The sequence below is a fragment of the Pleurodeles waltl genome, chromosome 1_1 (assembly GCF_031143425.1).
Source record: "Pleurodeles waltl isolate 20211129_DDA chromosome 1_1, aPleWal1.hap1.20221129, whole genome shotgun sequence".
Lineage (NCBI taxonomy): Eukaryota > Metazoa > Chordata > Amphibia > Caudata > Salamandridae > Pleurodeles > Pleurodeles waltl.
In genome coordinates this window covers 952,115,091-952,133,051 of record NC_090436.1, presented here as the reverse complement: position 1 = coordinate 952,133,051, position 17,961 = coordinate 952,115,091, and the positions used below count along the sequence as shown (strand labels likewise).

General features: G+C 43.0%; 1 protein-coding gene across 1 annotated transcript in view; it reads right to left on the bottom strand.

The window, feature by feature from the left end:
• The window catches only part of LOC138289871 (sodium/hydrogen exchanger 9B2-like), a 301,774-nt gene that overhangs the window by 226,449 nt on the left and 57,364 nt on the right, over positions 1–17,961 (bottom strand). The window contains exon 2 of the mRNA XM_069230202.1: positions 3,994–4,097. Within this exon, the coding sequence (XP_069086303.1) occupies positions 3,994–4,080 (87 nt within the window). The 5' untranslated portion in view covers positions 4,081–4,097. The remainder of the gene's footprint in view (positions 1–3,993; positions 4,098–17,961) is intronic.

The following is a 17,961-nucleotide window of genomic DNA, read 5'->3' as shown; positions in this document are numbered from 1 at the left end:
GGTAGTGCTTTCCTCGAATGACAAACCTGAGATATTTTCTGTGTGCAGGATGGATGGGTATATGGAAATACACATCTTTGAGGTCTAATGCTGTCATGAAATCGTGTTTTTGTAGTAGTGGGATGACATCTTGTAGAGTTACCATGTGAAAATGTTCTGACAGGATGTAAAGATTGAGGGTCCTGAGATCTAATATTGGCCTGAAGGTGCCATTTTTTGGGGGCATTAGAAAATATAGTGAGTAAATTCCTGTCCCTATTTGAGATTGTGGTACCAATTCTATTGCTTGTTTGAGTAGTAGAGATTGGACCTCTTCTTGTAACAGACTGAGGTGTTCTGTGGATAATGTGTGTGAACTTGATGGAATATTTGGAGGAGTGTGTATCAATTCTAGGCAATAGCCATTGCGGATAATTGATAGTACCCAATAGTCTGTGGTAATGTTTCTCCAATTTGTGTGGAACTGTTGTAGTCTTCCCCCCACAGGAGAGGTGTGGAGTGGAAGGGAATGAGATAAGTCACTGTTTAGGGTGCTGTGGAGGTTGCCCCATTGGTATTGCGGTTGGTAGGCTGGCTTTGCCTGTGATGTGGATGCCTCTGTTGTCAGTGGTCTGAACCCACCTCGAAACTGAGGTTTACGAAAGGATCTCCTGTATGGTGTTGAGTATAGTGCGCCCATTGCTTTTGCTGTGTCTGAATCCTTTCTTAATTTTTCTATGGCTGTGTCAACCTCTGGCCCAAAAAGATGTTTTTTATCGAATGGCATATTTAACACAGCTTGCTGTATTTCTGGCTTAAATCCAGAAGATCTGAGCCAAGCATGCCTGCGTATTGTGACTGCAGTATTGACACTTCTAGCAGCGGTGTCTGCTGCATCTAGGGAAGATCGTATTTGATTGTTAGTAATGGCTTGCCCTTCTTCCACTACTTGTTGTGCTCTTTTTTTGGTGTTCTTTGGGGAGATGCAGGATTATGTATTGCATCTCGTCCCAATGGGCTCTGTCATAGCGAGCTAAAAGTGCTTGTGAGTTGGCTATCCTTCAATGATTTGCTGCCTGGGATGCAACTCTTTTCCCTGCAGCATCAAATTTCCTGCTCTCTTTATCAGGTGGGGGCGCATCTCCTGATGACTGGCTGTTTGCTGTTTTCATGGCAGCGCTAACTACCACAGACTCTGGAGGTACCTGATTGGTTATGTTATCAGGGTCGCAAGGTGCAGGCTTATATTTTTTCTCTAGCCTAGGTGTTATTATACGTGCCTTAACACGTTCACTAAATATCTGATCTGCATGTTTTACCATTCCTGGAAGCATGGGAAGGCATTGATATTTAGAGTGTGTTAAGGATAGGGTGTTAAATAAAAAAATCCTCCTCTAGGGGTTCTGTATGCATGGTGACACCATGATATGCTGCAGCTCTAGCTATAACTTGGTTGTAAACAGTGCTATCCTCAGGTGATGATGGTTTAGAGGGATAGCTGTCTGGATCATTACTAGGAATGGGATCTGGATCATAAAGGTCCCATTGATCCACATTGTCCTGTTGTGAGTCATAGGAGTGTGTGGGTGACTGCACTGGTGTAGGACTAGTAGGAGGAGAGGTAGGTAGGTGTGGGGAATGAGGAAGAGAAGACCGAGGAGGTGGTGGTTTTTCCAATTGTTTTGGCACTTTTGCTGGAGGTTGCATAGTGTCCAATTCCTCCTGAAAGGCTAGCTTCCTTTTTGCTTTCAAAGGAGATGCTGTTTGAATTCTCCCAGTATCCTTATGGATGTGGATTCTGGATTGTCTTTCATCCATAACTTCAAGTATTGGTTGTAATTCAAACTCCTCTTCAGAGGTTTTGTGGCTTTCGTTAAGTTTTTTAGAAAGTCCATGCTCCTCTGTATAAGTTGGCCTTTTCGGCTCCGAAGCATGCTTTTTCGGGATCGAAAATGATTTTGCAGATGAAGGTTTTGGCTCCAAACGGGGTTTTCAAATCTTCGACTCCAAAAAAAGGTGTTTATTGGAGTCGGACACAGAGCTTTTTGTTGCCTCAGATTTTTTCGGAAGAGTGGCCTTTTTCAGTGCCGAACTGGAAAGTTGGTCACCACTAGTCTTTTTTCAGGTCGAGCCATGGCCTTCCAGCAGTGGCGTACCCAAGGCCTCGTGTTTTGTCTTTTGTGAGGGTACAGGGGCAGACGTACCGTGCCGTGATCGGTCAGTCTTCTTCTGATTCCTGTTCGGATTCAGAATCTGAACCAAGACCGCTGATTGAATCAGTTCTTCTTCCTCTACGTCGATGTTCGCTGCTTCTCAACGTCATTGAGTCTTCGTGCCCTTCTGTCTCGAAGAGTCTTTTTTGATCGGAAGGATCGACAGGCCTCACAATTTTCTTCTCGATGATCTGGTGAAAGGCAAAGGTTGCAAACCAGATGCTGGTCTGTGTACGGGTATTTTGCGTGGCACCGAGGACATAATCTGAATGGAGTCTGGTCCATGAGGCTCTCCACGCGGTCGGCCCGAATAGGCCCAAGTTGGGCGTGCGTGCCCCGAAGGGCGAACAAAGTTGTTTTCCCGACGGTACTGCTGTGTCTATGGAAGATATTAACCTGATCGATACAATACTGACGAAAAGAGAGTTTAACAGAGTTTTCCGAATCGAAATCTCGGTGCGAGAGGAAACACGTCCGAACCTGACGGCAGAAAGAAAACAATCTAACAATGGAGTCGATGCCCATGCGCAATGGAACCGAAGAGGAGGAGTCACTCGATCTCGTGACTCGAAAACACTTGTTCGAAGAAAAACAACTTACAACACTCCGAGCCCAACACTAGATGGCAGAATAATGCACAGCATGTGTATCTGCAGCTACACATGCCATTGAACATATATATATATATACATATATATATATATAGATATATATATATATATATATGTGTGTGTATATATATATATATATATATATATATATATATATATATATATATATATATATAAAGTTTCCTTAGTGGTACAATAATACAGAAACTTCTAGTCACTTAGAGGTCCTTAGACCCATAAAGGCAATATGCAACCAGCCTTGCACAACTGCAAGCATTAGAAACTACTTGGTCGATTCAATATCTTTATAATGTACAGTTGTGGGTACTTCATCCTACCTATATAACTGGAGTGACTGTCATTTTGCAATACTTTTACCACAGAAAAATGATGTACTGAGTGGAAACAACAGAACTTGAATCTCTAATCCTGCAATGCGCCTCTTGTTTACATAACCCCCTGAAGTCACGATGCTCTTGTTCAATGGATACTTTTACATCACTCTACAAATTGAAAAGCCTCACCACTTCACACCAATCCCAAATATAGTCCTCCGTTTGTCCCAGAAGAGGGTGGTGAAGGAACCTACCTTAAATGCGGACTAGTCCAACATAATTAACCACCCTAAATGTCAACATAAACACGAACTGGGGCATATTTCACAATAGTAGGATACATGCTGTTAACTGTTGCTTCCAGAGAAACATAACGGAGCCAGTTACCACAATTAAAGTACATGCTAACAGTTATTACAACGTAAATGAGCTGAAATGTCTTTTTCGTTAAAAAAATGTCCATTAGTAATATCATCCAAGCTCACAAAGGAATAATGAGCACCTCATGTAACAATGGTGCTATACCATAGTGTAACTTTGAAAAAAGCAGTGATAAAGCCAATAGGTCTGACTTTAATGTGGCAATGCATGTAAAGATAGGCATTCACAAAGATATTTATACGTTGCGTGCACAAATGTGTACAGACAGCGTGATGACTGAGTGTACCTCTCTGGTAATAGTCCCTTATGCATTGCAAGGTGAGAAAGTAACCCCTCCCCGATGGAGCCAAAGCCGTCTCAATGTAGGTTTTAAAAACAAAATGCAAAAAGCTGTACTAAAAAGAAACCTAGATAAAAAGAACAGTTATCTGTCACTAGTAGTCCACAGTGAACAAACACACAACACACACTTACATGAGCTTTGAACTTGATTGTAGCAGCCTCGGCCTCCACAGTCGAATTTTGTGCTAGGTCTTTGCTGTTGGTGTCTTCATTCTCCATGTTTTATGATATTCAACCTAAAACGAAAGCAACATAAACGTAATTGGTCTCAGTTTCAGTTTTTTTGTTTTAATTTGAAGACATGCTTTACGATAAAACTACAAAACCTATAAATACATAATAACATGGCGAAGTGTCCTTTAACTAAAAATACCCAAAGGGTATGCACAATAAAAATACAGTATCTCAATTATTTTAAGAATATACTTTTTTAATGATGTCGTTTAATTGCATGTTGTTTTCGATGAACTGTTACACTTTCTACTAATCGGCCTTCACCACAGAAAGGTTACAAGCGATTCAAGAATATTAGTGCAATTATAATTATTTTCATAAAACTACGCAGTAAACAAAACTCACAACCCCTTAAATAATTGTCTCACTATTGAAACTAAATCCAAAAGTCGTACTCTAGAAACCGCTTAATCCGTAAAAAAACTGAATTTGCTCAGGATCTTAGCTAGGACTAACTGGAGACAAATATGCCATTCAAGTTTGAGTACCTTCATTATGGCCATTTACCTTGACTAGAACGAGAGTAATATCTTTTGGAGTGCATCAATCACAGCCAGTTCACCATCTCACTAATTTGCCGTGAATTTTAACACAATTTACCTTTGCATCTACATGAGAGTGAAAACTAAAAATAATTTCTGTTTGTGTTTTTTTCTTCTTGCCTTATTTCTCCCCTTTCACTCTTTATATCTAATCAAACATGGATTAAAATAATTGTGTATGAAAAATGAACAGCTGATTTTGATACTTCTCTTAATAATTTCTTGCCCTGAAAAAGAGGCGTTTTATTTATTGTTTTGTGAAACAAGTGTTGGCAAATGTTGGCAAAATTGAAATAAAACAGTCTAATATTTATTGAATCATCGATGGAGTAATAAATTATTGCTTTGCAGTATTAAAGATTGGGACACTGCCCATTTGAGGATAACTTGCTGGTTAGACACTAGAGCTAACCTACTTTCTTTATTTAAAATTCAATGAACATGTTTCACCCCTTAAACATAACACATAATTTTGATTTGATAAAATATGTTTTTAGATTTTTTCAAATATGAAAAAGATCAAATGTTCTGGGGAACATCCATCAAGGATAGGGAAAGATCAAAAGCTAACACTAGATACTTTCCTGAGAGTGTTTTTTGTATCCTCGATTTTCCAATTACCAGCATATCATAATGGGAACCCTCCACGTGAAGTCATTATTCTTCAAGGATGAGTAAGGAAAACAGACTCTTACGTACAAGATTTCCCATATTTTAAGATGAAGTTCCCCTTCCACTAACTGATGCTCCATTGTGTATGTTATGGAAAATGGGTTTATTACTTTCTCCAAGATCACATGAAAAACCAGGCAGGTCAGCTGCTTCTCATCAATTGTCCCCACCCTCCTCTGACATTCTTCATAACCTCACACAATTGTTAGAGCAAATCCCAAGACACAACACTGTCTCTAACTGTAAATGAAAGGGAGTGGTTGGAGTGGACTTGATCCAAAATGCTGTGAAGGTAAGAATATGCAACATGGATTTAACTAAACTTACCTTCACATGGAAGTAGGTGGGGCATGGTTCATAGCTGTGGAGTTAGGAGTAGTACATCTACACTTACCTATATGCACTTATATTGGTAATAATAATATTCTGGGTCTTGATATTTAAACATCAATATGTTGACCCCACAATTATTTTTGTCCTTGATGTTCTGACATAACGAAAACAGCAAGGGCTTGGTTCAAAAAGGTAAATATACATGCATATATGTACTTGCATGTATATTGACTCCTACACATAGATGTAACTCTGCATGTTTCTATTGACCATTTTAAAGTGGCAACATACAGTTAGGTAGACTTATAGGTTTCCACCTTCCCAGATGATGGGGGATTCTCCTACATCAGAACTGACCAGTGCAAAGTTACAACTAGTAACTTTCCACTTGTTGATCAGGGTGGAGACCTACCTATGGCAAAGTATAGGGAAAATAAATGATCTATCATGTAAAAAAAAAAATATATATATATATATATATATAACCCCAGATCACATTGACTAGAAAATTGTCTTCTCTACTGAATGAGAAGGGTTATTGTTGGTCAGGGTATTACCGGGCTTATGTAGTTGTGAACTCAGCGGATGTCAGACTGGTATTCCACTGATGAGGTGATGCAGTTCCAACAGACAATGACTGATGACCAGAGCTTAGAAGTGGATGTGTGGAGCTCCCGCTCCTTCGTATTATGGAATAAAGACTTAAACTAAACTTTTTGTGAGTGGATTACTCAACACAACACTCTGGCCCTCATTATGAGTTTGGCAGGTGGCATCAGCCGCCTGCCAAACTCATCCCACCATCTGATCGCCAGTTCGGGCATAACACCGCCGGCCCTATTACAGGTTCACCCCAGGGCTGGCGGGCGGATACAGGGTTTCCGCCCACCTGCGGTGAACAGGGCCTTCATATTCCAGCCGACTCCTTATTGAGTCGGCGGCAATGTAGCAGTGCGCCGGGTGCAGTAGGACCCGTTGTGCATTCCACTGCCAGTAATTCGGGCAGTGGAATGCGCGACAGGGCTGTGCATGGGGGCCCCTGACATCCATTCTGCCAGCCTTTCCATGGTGGTGTAACCACCATGAAAGGCTGATGGTATGGGGACTCGCAATCCCCAGGGCAGCGCTGCTTGCCAGATTATAACTGCCGGGACCACCAGGCTGCCGGCAGCCTGGCGGTGTCAGAGGTCCAACTGTGGCAGCTCCGCCATGGTCGTAATATGGCGGTCCCAACGCCAGCCCGTTGGCGGTGGGACTGCCACTGCGATTCTGGCAATCAGTAGATCACCAGACTCATAATGAGGGCCTTAGGGTCTGATTCACAAAGGGAAAATTACACTTTTGTATACGTTTACTACTGTAGATATTCAACACCCATATGCAGAGTTTTACTACCCTGCACTTAATTTGTGAATACCTAAAAGTAGTAAACTTACACAAAAGTGTTATCTTACCTTTGTGAATCAGGCCCTCAAACTGATCTTGTTGTGTGGTGGAATAATCAACACGACATATGCTCAGAGTTCTATTATTAATTTTCAATATTTGATGTACAAACAATGCTACTGGTACCATCTTTCTCTTTCTATGTTGTTTCCAGAGGCAGGCTTTAAAGAACTGTAAAAGTCCTCCTTTTCTTAGCTGAAACGGTTAGGGATACCAGAGGTAGGAGGCACTCCTTTTTAGGCTTCCAGGCAATTGCCTTCCAAAGAGTATGACAGACTGCATCTCATACAACAAGGAAAACTTAATACCCTGGTCCTATGGATAGATCCGGAGATAGGCAGCCCTGTCCAGGAAGTAATCTATGGTACTCTGGAGATGCTTGAGAGACCACAAAACTTCAGCTGGTAAGGAAGATTTAAAAAGTAATTTATTTTTAAAACTGAGATGACACTAGGATTCTTCGCAGCAAAAACCACAGGAAATGTATCTTTTGAGTGCCACCAGAGGCACAGACAAGGAAACAGTTCAGAAATATAACAGTAGCTAGGTGTGGAAAAACTGTTAGACTGTTCTCTGTTAGAGGATATTGGAAAAGGAATTGTTCCAAACCACCACCAAGTTTGTTTTTTGTTTGCGCTACCTCAGCCGTACCTCATGACCTATTCGAACTGTTTTTAATCCGCAGGGGAAATAAAAACTTTATTTTGATCCCTAGATCTCATAGCCCCTTCTCTGCATCCGGAACCCCTGAGAAAGCAATAATTACATGAGCACCAGGCAAGGTAACAAATCAATCAACCAAATAAATAAAGCAGGTACATTTTGAGAGAAGGGGGGTTTAGAGAGCCCAGCTGCAAGATGACAGCCACCTAGCGAAGCTTCCCCAGCAGATGAATTGATACAATAGAAATCACAGCTGCAAGTGCACATCCTCCGCGATCCTCTGCCCTGACAGGAGATCCAGACTAGGTGCCACTGGGGCCCTTTTTCCCCCCCAAGAAGGGGCAGCATAACTGGAGCAGCTGACACCGTGTGCAGTGGGTCTGTGCCACAGTATACCTAGCTGCAGCACAAAGATTGGAGGTTGACCTGCACTGGTGAAAGCCCTGTCACTCAGCCCTCCCATGGGTGGATCTGGGCCTGGCAGGCTCTGAGCTGCAGGCCTATTGTAGGGAGTTGTCCAGCATGGAGTGGCCTGGTGGGCCAGCAAGACTGGTGTACCTGAAGGACACAGCCCTGTGCTGTGCGCTTCAGAGGCTCTGGGTGCGGCAACAGAGTGAGGCTCATCATGGCGGACCCCTTCTGAGGACTCTTCATCGCGATCTGTGCAGGTATTAACCTGCACTGCAACTTGCTTGCCCTGGTATCGAAATACATGCTGTGGGGAGACCCTGATACTGAACCCCACTGCATGCTGGACCTGGGGGCGTGTGGCACAACTCCATTGCTCCCTGCACCTAAAGGCACATACATAATTGTGGAGACTACAATATCCCCCAGGAAGGAGCAGGTTTGGTCATGTTGTTACCCCTGGCTGTGCAACCCTGGGGTCAATTCTTCTCCCTATGCCAAGGGAGCCTCCGTGACATCTCTGTGCTCTAGCCTCTAGGACTCTACTCTTAGACATCAGAGTAGCCTGGACACACATTTGGCCTACGACAGGAGTGCATTATAACCTTTTATTTCACTAGCACCTACATCTGAACTGGTGACTGGAGTCTGCTCGTGCCCCCCAGCATTTGCCATCGAAGGCTGGGGTGAGGCGGGATTCAGGAAACCGTTCACATCTGCTGTCCAGTCACTAACTACTGCAGAACCCCTCTTACACAATACACAAAAGGGTAATCCAAAACAACAAGCAGCCTAAGCTGACACTGCATGGCAGCAGATGCGTACATTTGACCCAGAGCAGGGGGTGCCGGATTGTGCCCTGCCTTCCATGCTTGACCAAAAACTCATGTATATGCTCATAGAGACGCAAAACACCCTTTGCACTATCGACTCAAGAGTAGACCTCCTTCCAACAGAATTGCTGCATAAAGAAGTGGGTTGATAAACGTAAAGGATGACTGCATTGATCAGCTGGACCATCACATCTCAGAGATCGAAAACACCCATGCTTCTACTGGTGAACACTCACTCTGTTTAAAAAAAGTCTTAGAAGTCATCAAAAACATAAATGAAGATCTCGAAGCCCACTCCAGGTGGAATTACCTCCACATTATTGGCCTCCCTGACACAACTGCTGTAGACAAGATGAAAATATATGTCGAAACCATGCTTCGCTTCCAATTTGGCTGTGTCTTATCTCCAGTCTTCATAGTAGAGTGTGCACATCACGCATTGGGCCTGTGCCTGCACCCACTGGGATGTTTTTCAACATATTAAATGGGGATGTTGTTGTGGGCGGGGGATGGGTTGTGGTTCTTCAATTGGCCAGTTCTTTTGCGTGTTTTCGACACATGCCAAATACAGCCACCACTTGAATTTCTCAACTTACTTGAAGGGAGGGGGAAGATTACCAGAACCTTCCTCTTGGGGTTGTTTAAGGTATATAAGGTTGTGAAGCTTGGTGCTGAGACGGAAGTAACTTATTTTGAGGGTGGACGCACTGCTCAGAACCAAATCCTATTGGGGAGTGTTTCTCCTGTCTCAGCTGTCTCGGGTTCCACAGCTTAACGTTGGCAAGGATGATGTTGAATTCGATCCCTATAGTGATGCATTTTAGCTCTTAATTATCTAGCTTTGCTGTGTGCATACATAAATATATATATTCACTGCAGACATATTAATTGATTATGTATTGCACTTTTTCTGCCTATCGTTGTTTAACTGTTGTGATTATTTTGGTATCTACATGTGTTTTAGTGCATTCAAGTTAAATGCTCATGTTCATATTTTTATGTGCTTCGTTTGATATCTGAGAAGTGAATTAATAAATTAATTACTCAGACTAAGAGTGCTGCATTCTTTACATTCTTTAGCTTTGTTCCATCTTAGTTTTGAAGCTAAGCAAAACACAGGGTGATCCAACACATTCCCGGGCACAGGCAGCCTGGTCTAGGTGGTTCACCATAGGGATTGAATCCAACATCATCCTTGCCAACGTTAAGCTGTGGAACCCTAGACAGCTGAGAAAGGAGAAACACTCCCCAATGCAGCTTTCTATAGGGATATGCCCATCACCTACTAGTGATGTACGAGGAATCCCTATCACTTGTATCACTTGACACACTACTGCCCTCCTTACATGAAGCAGTTATTATCACCATTTTGAAAACACAGCAAGCTGTGAATCTTATCAAGCACTATCAGTGATCAATGTAACAACAAAATACTGGTGAAATTGATCGCCTGTCACCTAGCCCCACTCTTGCTGACATAGTTTGACCCGATCAATCTGGTTTTATACTAGGCTGCTCCACAGCACATAACTTCCGTATAGCCCCACTCCTGCTGACATAGTTTGACCCGATCAATCTGGTTTTATACTAGGCTGCTCCACAGCACAAAACTTCCGTATAATGTCTGCATTCCGTACAATGTTCGCTGAGCTGGGATATGGATGAATTCTAGAGGACAAATTATGGCAAGGCCATGGTTTGGCTGGAGGAGTGGGTACCTGCCTGGTCCAGACTACCTCTCTCTGTAGCAGGATGGATTGCTTTCTCCAACGTGGTCGGCCTTCCCAAGTTCCTCTACCTGTTTATCAATGTTCCCACCCCCTTCACGAGACTCTTCCTCAGGCAGCTCTGTTCTAAATTCGTAGCCCTGGCGTGGGCCCACAAACAGCCATGAGTTGCATGGGAAACACTGATCCTCCTATTCCACTAGGGTGGATTAAGTGCTCTCAACATGAAATTACAAATATATTATGCCCGGGCCCAGTTCTTACATTTCTGGATACACCCTGCACCATTCTGATTGCACACTACCATAGAAGCTGATAATGTGACCACTTGCCTGCTCAACACCGTGCAATATCTGCCAGCTGGACGTCCCAGAGAAGAAGTGGAGACGGTAGCATGCACACTCTGGGTGTGTGATGGCTTATGACGATACACACAAGCACACTGTCTTTACACACCAAATATACTGCTGGCCAAAAAACCTACACTTCCTATGATGAATGATGAGGGTATCTGTCGGCAAGCCTGCAGACTGGGTCTCAACACATTTGTTATTCTGAGTAGTTCCTCTAATGAGAAAGCATAATGCATAACCCCACACATACTGCCCAGGATATCCTTCTATATCACCATTTCCATGCGGCCCTTTGTGCATTACAGTGCACTTTCCTGAAACCTCCCCCAACACTGCATGACCTGGACAACATATGACAAACTTGTCCTCACAAAGACTGATTCCCTAGCTTTACGCAAAAATGGAAAAGAGGGCCCGTGACTATTACAGAGGCCTGGAACGCTTGAGTGGTGGACACGATCCCCCCCCCCACCCAATCTCTGAGTATCAATGGCGCTATTCCTGTGCATCGGCTGGTGGCCTTTCGCCTAACTACAGACTTAGACTAACTCTTTTTAACTTCCCCCACAGGACATATCGCACCTCTGCCCAATTGTATAAAATGGGACTTGTGGAGAATGCAAGGTGTCTGTGATATGCAACGCCCACTGCGTCTTCATTACACCTAGCTTGGCACTGCCCTGCAATTGCTGCATTCTGAACAGATGTTAACATTATTGCCTTCATTATGGGTCAATGTCCACAGCGAACTCCTGAGACTACCCTGTTGAGCTACGTGCAAGAGGTCCCCCCAGAGGCCAGATGACTAACTGCAATGCTGCTTGCTAAGCGTGGGGTGGTCATACACTGGGTTTAGAAGACCCATTCCTAAAATCAAATGCCTGCTGTAAGATGTGACATATTGCCAGGAGCCACATGTGGCCTACTGGAAACTCAAGCCAGCATGATCTCGGCCTGGAGATATATCAGTTTTTCTCCACTGCAAAACACTGTGTAGCTTCTTACACCAGCTCACATTTGTTTTTTTTATTTTGAAATCCTTCTAACAAAATCTGTCCTACTACAAATAAAGGTAATATGTATATGGCACTATAAATTTGTATTTAAGGTTCGTGCTTAATATAGGATCTTATAAAATAAGAGCAAGACCAAGGTAAACAAGTAGTCTCTAATGGAAGTAACGTTCATTCAAACATTGATTACAACCAAAAAAGCAAAATTCGATGCCTCAATAAGATGATCATCTTATTCGACGTCATGAGCCACAGGAGCGTCACTTTTAGTGATGCTCCTGTGGCGCTAAACCCTCGTCGTATTTATAAGATGGCGTTAAGCCACTTTTTGTGGCTTAACGTCACCTTGTAAATACGGCCCCTTCCCACATAGCACTGTGCGTGGAAGGGGCGTGCAATGGGTGTTGCTGTGCATTTTGACACTACCTCAGATTTATGAAATCTCGTAAACCTAATGCAGCGCCAAAATCTATCGCCACCCCCAGGGATGGCGTTACCAGGGTGCAACGAGGAGGAATACTTTTATTCCTCCTTGTTTATTTGTGCAGCACACACAGAAGTGCCAAAGCGCCATTAGTGATTGTTTATGTGCAGGAAGGGGCACCTCTCAACACAGACATCCTTGCACGATGGTGCAAGGATGCCTGCGTTGGCACTGGTAGCTAAATTTAGCGCCAGCACAGTTTAAAATACAGGGGTCCACCGTATTCCCTTAAATACGGCTCATCCCTGCGTTTCTAAAGTGACACAGCGCGGCACTGCCAATTTTGGCGATGCACCACGCTGCGCCACTTTTCTTTAAATCTGGCCCTCAGTTTCTGGTCCATGGCTTTTAACCTACAGATCACTGCTAACAGGTGTGTTGTCTACTTAGTTCAAAGGAAGTAAATAAAACACCATTCCTCACAGAAGCCCAATGATCTAGAAACGAACTCTTGCTGATTGGCACCTCGGGCTATGGAGGGACGGATGTCAACAATAAAATGGCCGCCCTCGTGCTAAAGAAGCAAGGAGACCTAAGATATATTTGTCATTAGTCACATGCATGTATTTAACTTGGAATCTCTTTTAACGTGGGGCAGGTCACACTACTCAACTTGCACAAAACAAACATGGCAGTTCGGCGCCAAAAAAATTGAATGGAGCAGATATCGCCTTATCTCGCCAACGCAAACACTGCACAGCACTGAGAAAACACAGGTATTTTGCGTCTGCATTTTAAGGAGGGGCCCTTCACACACAATTTCTACGGCGCATGGTCAAATCTAGCACAAAGTCCGAAAGTGAAAACTGCAAGTGCTTTTCTTTGTTTTGTGGGCTTGGAGGGTACCCTTAAAGCACTCTCTAAGGGGAAACCGCCGCACCTACATCAGAAGAGGTCAAAGGTGGGGTGTATCTGGGCAGGTGGTTGCATGTGTTGAGGGCCAGCGAGCGATTTGGGGGCTTCGGCTTATTTTACATCACCAGAGTTTGGCCCACAGCAAAACAGAAATATATAAAAGGGAGAAAGCAGTAGGAGGAGACCACGGTAACAACAACGACAAAGGAAAACAGCAGGGATAATTAAGAACATGCAAGAGGGAGCTGGGGAGATAGGTGTGGTATGGAGTTTGGAAGAAAACGATCGAAGACGAGGTAGCCTTGGCATTTCTGGCATTCGGTCGTGCCAGCGGCCGACTCCTATGGCTCCCAAGAAAAACCTACGCCTCTGCACTTCTTTATTTCTTTGTTTTATAAATTTAGCACTGAATGGAAAATTCCCATCTCACTTCTTAACGAGCTCCTGCTGATGCAGCTTCTCTTATACAGAGATAGAAGCATGCCGGTAAAAACCCAACAGTCTGGCAATTATTAAAGTGTTGAAATAAGTTATCTATCCATTACTAGAAATTATTTACTGATGCTCCTAAACTTCCGGCATTCAAAACTAAAGGGAACATTAAAATGGACAGAACCAGTAAATATGGCAAAAGCTGAAAGCAGTAGCAAGACAATGCATCCAAGGGTCGTTCCATGAACCAGGAACCTTCCTCAATATATCCCTCCTCTTCCTCACCCCTCAATTATATGTCAATCAGTTGAATAATGCCTGCTGTATTTTTTATCTTAAGTAATTAGCGTCTGGTATAGTTCAAACGGAATTCTATATATCGCAACAGGTCCTGGTGCTAAGAGCAACTCAAAGGAAAACTGGAATTCTGACTTTTACAATGGCTACAATCTGTAACCAGATGAAAGCACGCGCTCTGTTTGAAGGATAGGCATTTTTAATTTCAAATTGCCATAATTGTCTCTCTGCTAAGACAGCTCTCTCTGCTGACACCTTGCGAAGCTGCACCGAATATATAAGAAGTAGCAGCAAACGATATATTTGTTCCACCTGCTTTGTGTTTTTCCTCACAGCTTCCCTTGAAGGATATATACCTCCTGCTATCTAAAATGTAATATGACCTTTAATTTGTATCGTTCGTCTGGAAGTGCTATGAAAACCAAATGTACACTGTACAAGCAATGGGAAGGTCAGTGTGAAATGAAATTTATGTTACCCATTATCGCCATTGCAGGAATGAGGGAAGAAATATATTATGCAATACGAAGATTTCCATTCCAAAGGCATTCACATTTCTCACTGGGACTCCACTCACTTCATACCTTTTGATGACACTGCACTCCAGCTGCCTCTCGAACACTGGACCACAAAATGCCCAGAATTGGTGGAAAGAACACACCGATGTATGATACCTGTGACTGCATAAAATATGAAGCGCCTTTTCCAACAGAAGAGAAGCCAACTAGAGCCATGGCTGTCAGTAAATAGAGAAATGTATTTGAAGCTCAAGGGGTCTGAACTGGATGGGCAAGTGCTGGTTTTGCAAGGAAGGGAAGAGGACTCCTAGCTGTGATACGGATTCGCCATTTTTTATTTTTGGGGAATTAAACTCATCAATAGATGCAGAAGATCATGTATCCAGGGAAGGAAGTTCATTGCTTTGCTGTAGACTAGGGAGTGCGCCTAAGTCTATAAAAGAGGGAAGTCATTCTTCCCTACTGCACTGAAGTACTCCTTCCTTCTTGTCAGATCCAAGAGAAATTAGGTTTCCAGCATTTAGCTTGAGGCCTGGTTGTTCCAACCTCCTGCTCACCCACAGGACTAAAGAGAATACTGATCCTGCTAGCTGTGCCGGTTTGACCCCTGTGGAACTCTGGGCGGGGAACGTCCTGTTCCTTGCCTTGAGCATTCCAGCTAATGCACTGGTACCTTACAGTGAAATTATGCAATTTAAGAAAGTGGACCAGTATGAGGCGTGAGACCTGAACATCTGAGAGCTTTCTTCAAGGAGGCACTGCTACCAAGAAATGAGTAGTTACAAGTGCATGGACTCTTTTAAGGAAGGGGACTCTCAAAGATTTTGGAGTTTCATACAAAGGCTAAATAATGATTGTGGCTGAGAATATCCTCATGTTATTGTACAGTCCACATCAAGATTTTCTATGTTATTATTACATTATAAGCAAGTCATTGATCAACTTGGAGTGCAAAAGGTCGAATAAACTACAAGTATCGCCACCACTGGGAAGCTTCAAACTATCTATATTAGAGCATATGTGGCAGACCAATTCAATTCGAATGTTGGAGTAAAGAAAGCCAGGAGAAAATGGCATTTCTGGCCCGAATGGGCTTGTGACCAATAAATACTCTTATTTAAAGATGATTCCAAGTGTTGGCTAAAATGGCCGGGGACAAAATGTACTGTTGCTATTGCCTGTACTACTGGACAAACCCATAGTGCACCCACTCTATAAGAAAGTAGACCCTGGGAATGCAGTTAACTACGGTCTCACAGTCTTCTTAGTTGTTAAATAAAAATAGTATGCTTGTATATTATATAGGACCTGGAGATCTGGGCTTCTGGGAAAGGTTTTATCCATGTTCTTCAAACTGGATCTGGTAACGGTTGTGAAACACTATATTTTAGCTGTATCCACGTTATTCCACAATCAGGTGATATCTTAGCACACTATACTATGCCCTGTTTTATTTTATTATAAACCTATACTGACTAAATAACTGCAAAATAAACCAGACACTTCAACATGCATGAAGCCACTGAAAATTCTGGCACATTTAAGGTGTCACACTCGTCCCATGCCAAAGAATACATTTAATACCTCCAAGCATCACTGATGACAACACAATCAAATATCATTCACGGAGTAGAAAGACATTTTGAAGCAGCAAATTAACAAAGGAATTACCCCCTTAGTAGGACTTCACATCTGAATAGTTTCCATAGCAACCAGAAGTACATCTATTGGAGACCCCAGATAATCTTAAATTTCCTTAGACAGCCTCTGGATTCATAAATGGGCCCCATAAACTACATTCCCTGGAACAAAGCCTCTACAGATGTGGTCTCCTTCACTCTCCAATGTTGAGCAGTGTTCTGTTACACCAGGATTAAATCTAAGTTCAAAAGAGCTTTGCAGTGTTTAAGCCTTCACAGATATATAGAAAGCTAAGTTTAGGGTTAAACACAGCACACCAACCAAAATTACAGAGTATGCTCAAACTCTATGAAAGGAATCCTTATCTGATGTGAGGCACCCCAAATATTGCATGGAAGAGTCCCAGCAAAAACACCACAGACACACCCTAAAGTAGTACAAACAATGCACATAGTTTCACTAAATTTAAATGGGCAGCAATTGCTCCCTCCCTGGGTTCTACATAATGCATTAACTTATTCTACCACATCTTCTGCTCTTAATGTGTATTCAGGACCTGCCTGATCACAGGTGAAGGGTATCTATGGTCAATAAAAGAAGAACAACTGAATTGGGTAATTACATCTGTTGTTGAAGTGCCCAAAAAATTAGTTCGTAGTAGATAGCACATAAACGGTCAATATTTATTGTGCTACTAGTAATTTCCACAGAGGCAGATTTCTAAATTCTGCCTATTTGCACTATTAAGCACTGCTCGGGGACCAAGGTAGACATGTTACTCTTCGTTAAAACTCCAATATATTGGTCCGAGCACAGAAAATTGAGGAACACAGTTCAAATATGGTAACCGCCAGATGCCTGTGCTCTATGAAGTATTATTTAAACTAAGTGGTGTAATTTCTGTATGGCACACATCGGGAAGAAAGCCATGCTCCTCTGCTGCTGAACTCAGTATCCAAACGCTTTGCACGGTGGTATCACCCCCTTTCCATTTGCAACAACCAGGGACGCCTGTGCACTCACTTGAAAACAAACTTAGAGCAGTGGAAGTCTGTCTGCCCCCTTGTGCACAACCCACTCATCTTTTATTGAACTCCCTTGCTCAGGCCACTGGAGTATCTGCACATTCAGGAACCATTTTTTCCCCCAACAAAAAAACACCACCTCCCCTCCCAAAATCCCGACTTGAAATTTCAGTATCAAAAGGAGGATGGATTAAAAAAAAGCAGACATACGGGTGATGCATGCTTTTTGAAGCATGGTCAGTCGTACCTAGAAGATCATCAGCCAGTGGCATGGCCTCATTAGCATTAGAACTCCATCCCATGGCCATAAACCATCTATCTAATTTATTTAGTACTGTGTTTATGACTCAGGGGGGAATGCTTCCTTTGTTCCTTACAAAACAGTGTTTTTTCTTCATAAAAGTACTTAGGAGAGGAATCACTTTCCTTACATTATTTGTGCTGCACACAGGTTCCTAGGGATATTTGGCTGCCGGCTGAACCCCGTATCGTGAGTCGGGAACCACCCCCTGCCTACTCGGGAGGCAGTCATGACGTCGGCCCCTGCGGCATCTGACCCGACGTAAGTGAGGCTGGACAAAATGCTTGCTGGCATTACCGACATTAGGAGCGACCTTGGTGGCC